Source organism: Macrotis lagotis, chromosome 4 (genome assembly GCF_037893015.1).
Source record: "Macrotis lagotis isolate mMagLag1 chromosome 4, bilby.v1.9.chrom.fasta, whole genome shotgun sequence".
NCBI classification, from domain to species: Eukaryota; Metazoa; Chordata; class Mammalia; order Peramelemorphia; family Peramelidae; genus Macrotis; species Macrotis lagotis.
This window is the reverse complement of record NC_133661.1, coordinates 88192563-88203518: the sequence shown is the minus strand read 5'-3', so window position 1 is coordinate 88203518 and position 10956 is coordinate 88192563. Positions and strand designations below refer to the sequence as shown.

Sequence of the window (10956 nt, the reverse complement as noted above, 5' to 3'; positions counted from 1 at the left end):
AACTGAAATAGCTGGCAGGACACATTATTCCAGGTTATTAGCACATCACAAATAGAAACTGTCATAACAATTTTGATGAAATTATTGCCAAATCCTAAGAGGATATAATTTGAAAAAAACTTTTATTAAACTTATTATGTTTATATAGAACCAGTATTTCTTCACCACTACTATCTACCATACCTAACTGCCAATAAAAACATTATTACCAAATTCAAAGTGCAATATTCTAGGGTTGATTTAGTATGCTATAAAGGAGCATCAAAAAAAAAAAGCAGAGGGGGAAAGCAGGGAAGCTGGATATGGGAGGCTGGTGAGCATTGTTGGAACAGGGTTGGGAAGGTCTGTAGAAAAGGAAGTTCTCTCTATGCCCAAAGTACAACAAAAATGTGCACACCCTCTGATCCAGCAATACCACTACTGGGTCTATACCCTGAAGAGATGATGAAAAAGGGTAAAAACATCACTTGTACAAAAATATTCATAGCAGCCCTGTTTATGGTGGCAAAGAATTGGAAATCAAGTAAATGCCTTTCAATTGGAGAATGGCTTAGCAAACTGTGGTATATGTATGTCATGGAACACTATTGTTCTATTAGAAACCAGGAGGGATGGGAATTCAGGGAAGCCTGGAGGGATTTGCATGAACTGATGCTGAGTGAGATGAGCAGAACCAGAAAAACACTGTACACCCTAACAGCAACATGGGGGTGATGATCAACCTTGATGGACTCACTCATTCCATCAGTGCAACAATCAGGGGCAATTTGGGGATCTCTGCAATGGAGAATACCATCTGTATCCAGAGAAAGAACTGTAGAGTTTGAACAAAGACCAAGGATTATACCTTTAATTTTGGAAAAAAAATACCTGATATCTTATTGTCTGATCTTGCCATCTCTTATACTTTATGTTTCTTCCTTAAGGATATGATTTCTCTCTCATCACATTCAATTTGGATCAATGTATGCCATAGAAACAATGTAAAGACTGACAAGTTGCCTTCTGTGGGGGGTGGGGAGTAGGGAAGTAAGATGTGGGGAGGGGGTTGTAAAAGTCAAATAAAATCTTTAAAAAAAAGAAAAGAAAAAAATATTCTCTACCAAAGGGGTCGTGCTCTGGGACTCTGATAATTGTGAATTTGTACCTCTACTTGATATTCTGATAGAAAGAGGAATTTCTCCTTTAATATAAACCTTGTGTAATCTTTCACTTTTAAAGTACTGAAAGCATCCACACATACACACCAAGAAATTACTTCATTACCTGTGTGAATTCTAATGTGTTCAATGAGCCGTGCTGTTCCTTTGCTGGCATAGTTGCAATATCGACATTTTAGTTTTCCATCAAACGTCCTTTCAAATCCATCCACCAGCATTCCTGAGTTTTCATCCAAGGACACTTCAACAGATGGATGATCAAGTCCATTTTGATCACCCTCTGTCCCAGCTATAAATAAAATATGGCAATAAACATCAAGTCTCCAGAATTACTACAATTTTAAGTTTTGGTCTAAGGTGATACAAAAACCATTTATAAATGATAATTTAATCATGCTGAGATTCATTCAGTTCACTTATTCGTTTAGTATTATTCCTCAACATCCTTATTTCACAGCAAGGAAAATATGTATATGGGTATAAGCTCTAAAAATTTCCTTTAAAGTTAATGGCATCATTGAACAAAGTTGTCTGTGAACCGAAATAATGAATCAAGGCACCGCTAATATGCATGGTCATCCATTATGAGTTGAGAACAAATTTTTGTTAATCTGAAAAAATTAACAGACTTTTCAATTTGCTATACAATTCAGTGCTATACACCTGAATTCTTAGTAGTATTTATCTATCATGATCTTCAAATTCTTACTTTTTCATTAAGCTCCTAAGGAAAAATTTAAAGCACCAAATAAACATGAAGAATCATAGAACTTTAGGCTTGAAAGAGTCATTGGCAACCATCTAAACTGACCCTTTTATTTTGCAGATGAGAAAACTGAGGCCCAGAGAATCCAAGTACATGGCTCAAGGTGGTTAGTTTTCTAGGAAAGCTGCTCTTTATACTAATTCCATATAATTTAGTATATTAAACATTTAAATTGTTGGTTTCTCCCCAGACTGTCCATTCTCTATTACTAATAAATGAGAATAAAATATTCCACTTTACAAAAAAGCAAATAATTCATATACTGTTTATTCTTCAAAATAAATGTCTACAATGCAGCTTTCATAAGTGAAACATGTAATAATATTTAAAACTTCATCTACCTCCCTGAAGAGCCTCTGCTTCTTTGTCCCCACTAACTGATCCAGAGATCATGTTCACGTGGTGGGTCTGTTGAGTGAGATATTCTTGAAAATCCTTCACAAAGTCCAGAGGCTCTGGTTTCTTTTCACCCATATTCACTTTCTGAGTTTATGATTTCTTATACCTGGAAAAATAAAACTAAATTAAACTCTACACTATTAAGCCAATTCAATAAATATTTACTGGGTACATTGCAACTAAAAGTTAAACAATGGTGAAATAGATGTTGGCTGGCTTCATGAGATGGATTTCTTATAGAGGCTGTCCTCAGAACAAGAGTTTGCTCTGTAGACTCCAAAAGTCAGTTTCATGAGCCCAGAAAAATGTTGGCTAGGCTCTAGAAAGTCAATTTATATTAATCAAGTCAAAAACTGACTTAGAAACAGTATGTGAATTTAAGGAGATATGCCTACAAAGTGATCAATTTACACAAAACACTTTTCCTTGGGATGGGTGTGCCCATTCAAGAGTCCAGAAAGCAATACTGTATAAAGTTGCTTTGTGAGAATTCAAAGAACCACAGAAGGTATTCTTAACCAAGATTCATAAACTTGTTTTTAAATACTATTCTGACAAGTGTATTTTGATATGTTTTCTTCATAATTACATGTATGTGATTTATGCACTTAAAAATGCTATTCTGAGAAGATGTCCACAGGTTTCATCAGGCTGCCAAAGGAGCATCTGATTGAGAACCTTGAATCTTGAATCATTCTGTCCCAGTTTTACAGAGGGATTTAATTATAACCCAGATATGGCTTGTCCAAAGTCATACAAATGGTAAGTGGCAGAATCAGAATTAGAATCCAGTTCCTCTGATTTTAGATCCAGGCTGCCTACTGCACCATGACATTTTAGAGAAATAGATGCTCTTAAGAGATTACCATCAAAGGACCACAGGGCCAGGTGGATTCTGGGCCTAAGGGGTGGTATGGGGGCTCAGGGCTTCTTGGCCCCAGGTCCAGGGATCTGTCTGCTGCGCCACTCAGCGACCCTACAGCAGAATCAGAGTGAAAGGAGAGAGAAAATAGAGTACATGGTAGTGGAGAAATAAGAAAGGAGGGAGTTGCGATCAGCAATGGCTATGGTGGAAAAATATGGAAATAACTTTTGTGATGGACTTATCATAAAGAATGAGATCCACCCATGACAGAGTTGTTGGTGTTGGAACAAAGACTCAAGCACATTTTTTGTTATTATTATTTGGGGGAGGGTGCAGGGCAAGTGGGGCTGGATGGCCTGCCTGGGGCCACATAGTGGGGTGATCTTTGGGTGTCTGTGGCCAGATTTGGACCCAGGTGCTCCTGGCTCAAGGGCCAATGCTCTGTCTGCCACCCAGCCACCCCTACTATTATTACTATTTTATTTTATTTTGGGTCTTTTTTTTCTTTCTTTTTTTTGGTTTCTGCAGGGCAGTGGGGATCAGGTGGCTTGCATGTCACACGGCTGGGTGATTGTTGGGTTTATGGACTCGGGTGCTCGTGGCTCCAGGACTGGTGCTTCATCCATTGCACCACCTGGCCATACCTACAATTATTACTATTATTTTTTTATTTTAATTTTTTTCTCTCCCCTTTACTTTTTTCGCCCAAGCAAGTCTATCTATATTCATGGGGGAGGAGGGGTATTTTGTTTACTTGTAAACAAGAATATTTTATTAATGTAAAAAAAACATTTGTACAAAATGAGAATAAAAAATTAAAAAAAGAGAGATTACCATCAAGCCAGTCATACCCATAAAGATAGCAAAATTGACAAAAGATGGGAAAATTAATTGCTAGGCAGGCTATATGAAAATAGGCATATTAATTCATTGTCAGTGGAGTTTTAAGTTGATTCAACTGGAAAACAATTTTTGAATTATTCAAGAAGAGTTACCAAAGTTGTCTATGATTTTTAATCTAAAGATTATATTACTAGGACTATACTTTTTTTTTTTTAGGTTTCTTCGAGGTAAATGGGGTTAAGTGGCTTTCCCAAGGTCACACAGCTATGTATTTATTAAGTGTCTGAGGCCAGATTTGAAGTCAGGTACTCCTGACTCCAGGGTTGGTGTTCTATCCACTGTGCCACCTAGCCACCCTTAGGACTATACTCTTAAGGAGGTTGTTGAACAGTAAATAATAATAGCAATGATAATATCTGTCATAGCAGTCTTGTGATAAAAACTAAAAGCAAAATATATATCTACTGATAGAATAAATATTATATGTAACATAAACCCTATATAAATATATAATAGAATATTACTGTGACACAAGGAATGAAAAATATGAAGAATTCTAAGAAACACATGAAGATATATATATATATATATATATATGAAATGGTGAACAAAGAAAGCTAAAACAAAAAATACATTCAAGTATGAAAATATAAACAAATACAACATTGATAGGCAACAAAACTTTGGTAAAATATAATGGTCAATATTAACATACCAACAATATTAAACAAAATATCCTTCCTTTCTGTTACAACCAATAAACCGGTGGTGGTGGGGGGTGCTCTTTAAAGAAGTTTCTGAAGCTGTTTACTGACAAAAGTGTCTGTTATGTCCAAAAAAACCCACATTTTTTCCCCCAATAAACCGAAAACATCCTAAACAATAATCAATCCAACATTCACAAATGGTTCTCTTTTGACTCTCCTTTATCAAGGCTCTATGCAGACCACAAATTTCCTATCTTTAGGATTAAATAAGGTTTTAATTTTTGTTACATTATGGCTGGCATAAGATGTCTTTTTCTGAGACTGTCCTAAGAGAGTGTCCTGGCCCTTCTTCACTCAACTGTGAAGACTGTTCTTAACAGAATAACTAAATTCAAGAAATTCAATTCCACAAGCATTTATTAAATAGAAAGCACTGTGCTAGGTGTTAGGGGTACAAAGACAAAACCAAAATCTGCCTTGTTCCTGCAAAGTTCCCTACTTCTGAAGTATTTTTAAAGTTTTTTCAAAATTTTAAGCCTTTAATTAGTCCTCTGATATCTACCTCCTAGTTCAGATTTTGACTGCCTCTTGTCAGAAGTTATCATAATAAACTCCCAAGCGATCTTTTTTACCCAGTGCCTGTCCATTCAGCTACTATACAGTTGACAAAACAGTTGGACCATGTCACTCACTACTGGCTCACAAACTTCTGTAGCCCTGCTATTTGTAGTAAGATAAAATGTAAACTCTTGGGGACAGCTAGGTGGCTCAGTGGATAAAGCACCAGCCCTGGAGTCAGGAGTACCCGAGTTCAAATGTGACCTCAGACACTTAATAATTACCTAGCTGTGTGGCCTTGGGCAAACCACTTAACCTCATTGCCTTGCAAAAAAAAAAAAAAGTAAACTCTTTAGCCTAGACTCTAGAGTCCTTCCACAGAATAGCTCCAACAAACTTTTAATGTCTTGCTTCCCCATCATTCCATCTCACTAGCCCATGAGCTGCTCCATGAACCTGACATTCTGTTTCTATTCACAAAGCTGCACCTTTCTTCCCCTTGACCCCACCTCCATACCTGCAATTCACTTCCTCCTCCCCTCCTCCCCCAGTCTTTTATAATCCTTACCTTCCTTCAGGGTCCAGTATGTGGTAAGGTCCTGGAAGGACACAAAGGATGAAGATTATAGTCCTCACCTAAAGAAACTCATGATTTTTTTTTATGGAAATGGTGGTGAGGACAAAGCATACATAAATGAATCTAAATAAAGAAGTACATGATTAACTTGTGAGAGGCAAATTAATATGGTGGCAGGAGAGCCAGGCCTCTAAGTCAAGAAAACCTAGGTTCAAGTCCTGCCTATGGCATACACTGGTTTTAAGAAGTTGTACAGAAGGGTCGATTGGTATTAGAAGTTCCTCTATGAAATGAAATCAAAGGTCTAATTCAAATGAAATAGTTCAACTGCAAAACTCATATAAAATTTGAACAAATTTTGAACAAATAAGAACAGGACTACTTGAATGCTTATGATCTTATTCACTTACTCATTCCTGGTGGAAATTCAATTCAGGACCTGGACAAGCTCACTATGGGCAAAGCAAGAACCCAGTAAAACTGAAGTGTTGTCAGAAGTGAGTTCTTTGGCAAGTAAAATATTTTTCCTATAGCATTATGATTCACTTTAGAAAATAAATATCCTCACTGATTTCATAAAAATCATTTTGCTTTTTCAATGACCATTGAGAGGTAGAAACACTCACAAATATTTTCAATGGATTTAAATATAGGGGAATTTTTTCTCACTTCTAACTTATGAGAGATTTCTGGTAATGGTCTATAATCCCATAACTGGTATTTTATGTGAATTGATGGTGCTCAAAATAATAACAACAATGATAATGATGATGATGATAATGATAAAGGTTTTCCATTTAAGTCTTAGTACTGGGAGGTGGGGTGAGGGTAAGTGACTGCAGGTAGTAGGGAAGAAAAGGCAGGCTATCTGATATCCTCTGTACACTACCTTCTCAATGAATCCTTTTCTAACCCTCTTCCACAACTCTTTCCCTTCCTTATAATTGATTTTGTATTATATCTAGACTTACATATGCACAGATTATTTCCCATGAAAGAATGAGTAGGGAGACTGCCTCATTCTTTGTATTCCCTAGCCCTGTGTCTGACATATAGGAGGGGATTGAGAAATGCTGACTGATTCATCATATGGGATTGTGCCTGTCATGACTCAGAATCTGTAAAGAATTTCAAGTGCTTCCCTTTCTGAGTCCTGAAGTCATACAAGATATAAAAACCATTATTATACTGACTGATGAATCGCTTATTCTCTTCAAGTTACTAGTTTCTTTAGTATAAACTTTTTATGTATCTTCCCTTTGCCTTTCAAAAGACTGGAAATCTCAGGAAAGTTTGCTGTACCAGCTTACTCTATTGTGAAGCATTACTATACAACACAGAGGAGCACAAGTTTCACGCAGTGGCTCAACAGTATTCTGTATTCAAGGACCAACCTAACGAATTACAAGGGGATGTTTTTGTTCCTACCCAGAAGAAAGTCCCATGTCTTCACTGGTCACTATTCCAGCAATCTGCCACAGTGGTATGGGATTGTACATGGAGAGCAAAGGTGTCTCATGATACCAGGATTACAAAGATATAGAAAGTTATTTGTACCCAGCCCTCCCCCGACCCCCAGCCCCAATTTTCTTCAGAGGTCACTGAGGTAATAGAGACTTTTCTTGCCAGTCAGCTATTCCATTGCCTCTCCTCTTTTAGATCCCTTCCTCACCACCAACAGAAAGAAGGCTACTTTTCACCATTGTGGCTGCAAAAAACAACTGTTATCCTGTCTCATAAAACTTCTTTTATACTTAAGGTTTTCTGAGGTGGGTCTTTCTATACATCAAAGCATATTCAGGGCAATCTCCAGGTCTTCAAAAGTTCCTCTCTGCTAAATTACAGGATCATGGATTCAGAAAATACAGTAGAAGGAACTGAGGCCCAATGAGTCTGAGCGAATTGCCAAAGGTCCATGGGGCAAAAGTCAGGATTTAAACCCAGTCCTCTGTTTCCAAATCCACTCTTCTGTTATACCATGTTGATCCTTATTTCTTAAATTAGTTTTTTTAAAAAAAATTCATTATTTCAAATTAGAATTTACTGAGATCCTAAATTTTGACTAAATTCAATTGAGGACTGATTTACAATGATACAACATGGCCAGTATAAAGAAGGCTGAGTTTAGAACACATGGGCTTAAATTTAAATTTCAGCCTTGTCACTTCATGCCATTGAAACTTTCTAGATCTTTAGCATGGTATAGTGTGATACAACTGGAGCCAGAAGTCCTGAATTCTAATCTCATCTCTGTTCCTTACTACCTGGGTGACCCTGAGTGATTCACACATCTTCTCTGGACTTCTTTCCCCTATGTATAACAGTTCAGACAATGACCTCTACTCTAAAGCTCTCTACTCCTTCAACCTCTAAATCTGTGAAAAAATTCTCATACAGTTCTAAATTCAATAATCCCAGAATTGATATTGAGTTACACAAGATGTGAGAAAAATATCTTCTTTTGGGTAATATTTTTTTTAAAAAAAAGCAATTTCTTTAAATATTGAAAAAATAACTTCTTAATTTTATTTTACTCGTGTAGCAGAATACTTCTCAATCCCCACCCTCCCAGCATGTGACCAAGTTTTCTAATTTCTGCTCAAGACACTCTTACTTTTTAATCTAAGCTTGTTCCATTCTGTAAACTGTTATTTGTCTGCTGACCCCCCTTTTCCTCCAACCCCTCAGACAACCTGTCACTAAACTTTGTAATTTTCTTCAATTCTCCCCTTCAGCCTCCTTCTCATGGCTACCAATCTTAACCAAGGTCTTCATCATCACCAAGAAAGCATAGAATCAGCTTAACTTTTTAAAGTTTACAAATTGTTTTAGTTGTTTTTTAATTCCCCATCTCCAGTCTACACACATTGAATCTCAAAATATTACTTTTATCACATCACCCTAATGCCTCTGACTAAAAGTCTAAAATAACTCCAAGAAGCATTAAGTCCAATTGTACTTAAAAATCTGTCATAAGTTTTAAGTTTTATCTCCCCAATCAGAAGTTGCTTTTTTGAGTAGAGACTATTTCTCATACTTCTGTATTCCACCTCCTTTCCCTCACTGTCTAGTTGGGTATATATTAGATATTCAAAATGCTTACCTACTATCTTTTTATACTATCAGTTTAGCCTAAAAATTCCATCAGTTCAATGAGTTTCTACAGAAGAATTAACACTCAGAAAATTCTCAAAAAGGCCCAAATCATCTTATTCTTAGCTAATCCTTTACATTCTGATTCTTTAAAAAAAATCCCAAAACAAAAAACTGCATTATGTTTTTCCCTCAAGCAATCACTTTTATTCTGAATTTTTTAGTTCTCTCCTCATCCCTTTCATGAAGTCAAGAACATAAAGTCAACCACCATAAAAACAATTTTTAAAATTGTATAATCTAAATAAAAATATTGTTTGTGCAAACTGTCATTCTTTTATGTAATTTTTAAGATGGCAATACATTCCAGATATAGAAAAGTGACCAAAATAAATTAAAAGAAATGAACAGTTAAAAAAGAAGTTGGGTTGCTCACAGATTAATACATGGGTGGTTAATTAATATCTTAGTTTAAAAGAATCAAGTAAAATTGAGTCATGCCCTCAGCAATTTGGGTACTCTTCCTCACTCCCTGAGGACAAATTTAAGGGGCAATAGGAAACAAGTAGTAAGTCATGGACAGATTATGGAAGGCTTGCCATCTGCATTGGACAGTATACTTCAATGAGATCATGGGTCACAGATCAAAATACAATGTAAGACAGTTTTTGTGGGAGTTAATAGCTCATCACAGTACAGTTATTCAATGATGAGTATTACTGAAGAATGAAGTATTCTCACCATATAAAATTCGAACAAAGGAAGTTAATCCACTGTTGAGTGAAAACTTTTTAAATAAAATATATGCTTCTTAAAAGAACCTTAATGAATATAATTTTCTTTTGACAACTTAGTATCATCATTATAGCCAATTAATGTGCTGTAAAATACTACATTATCCTCAGTCTACTTTAAGTGTTGAAAACTATTCTTCCTTACAATAAATGACCCCAGATGATTCTGCTTTTGCAAGTGTGTTGCCATCAAATATTAGTTACTTCTAATCTGTGTTATTTATACATAATGTCTAAATGAGACCCTGAAAATGGCTTCCTATATCTTTGAGGTAAGTATGAACAATGGGATAAATAATTTCCTTTCTATTAAAATGATGCCCTCCACAATCCCCATCATGGCTGATGAATGTGCTTTAATGTTCAGGCCAAATGCTGCCTTTTCCATAAGTCTTTGTGACCTCCCTAATGAGCTTCTCCCTGTGAACTATACAAATCACTTTGTTTTACGGCTCTGTTTTGGACCTATAATGTAATTATCATGTACAATTTTATTTGTGTCATATTATTCAGACAAAATGGCAAGTTCCATTAAGAGCATACCTTATCTAAATTCTATCTCCTCCAGTGTCTAGCACAGTACTCTGCACATATTTTTTGAATGAAAAAGCTGGAAAGATAGAGATTAACGCCAAATTATCAAGGACATCAAACACCACATTAAGGAATATAAACTTTATTGGGTTACTTCTAAAATTTTTAGGGGCAGAGGAATGATCTCTGAAGAAATAATGAAGAAATATATTATGAATATCCATATATAGGTAAAGTAATGTGTGAAGTACTAACTGGAGAGGATTTAGAAAGAAGTAAGGGATACACTTGAGAAGGTTACCAAAATAAAAATAAGGATAAAAAAGGACTTGAACTAGGTGGTGGAAGTGGAAATGGAAAAAGACAAATAGGAAAGATAGATTGAGAGATCCTTGAGTTCAACATCTTAGCTCCTTTTCCTTATTGTTCATTCCCTTTGAAGGAGTACTAAATGCTACTTTTCTCCATTTCTTTCTATATGATCCACTGGCTACAACTGAAGATACATAATGCAGCCTTATTCTATAAAACATTTATTAGTTACCCACTATGTGCAATGACATGTGGATACAAAAACAAAAATAAAACAATCTGTCTTCAAAAAGTTTACATCCTATTCAATACAATACATATACAGATAATACAGAATATATACAAAAT

The 10956-nt window shown here is 35.7% G+C and overlaps 1 protein-coding gene across 5 annotated transcripts in view; it reads right to left on the bottom strand.

Annotated features, from left to right (window-relative positions):
* Window positions 1–10956, bottom strand: part of IKZF5 (IKAROS family zinc finger 5) — a 36107-nt gene that overhangs the window by 9642 nt on the left and 15509 nt on the right. For 4 of the 5 annotated variants that reach the window (XM_074233430.1, XM_074233432.1, XM_074233431.1 and 1 more), the window contains 2 exons: window positions 2268–2431; window positions 1267–1449 (listed from right to left, as the gene is read on the bottom strand). In XM_074233430.1, the coding sequence (XP_074089531.1) occupies window positions 1267–1449; window positions 2268–2400 (316 nt within the window). In that variant the 5' untranslated portion in view covers window positions 2401–2431. Of the gene's footprint in view, window positions 1–1266; window positions 1450–2267; window positions 2432–3191; window positions 4528–10956 lie in introns of those variants that run through there. The other variant, XM_074233434.1, reaches the window with a different exon arrangement.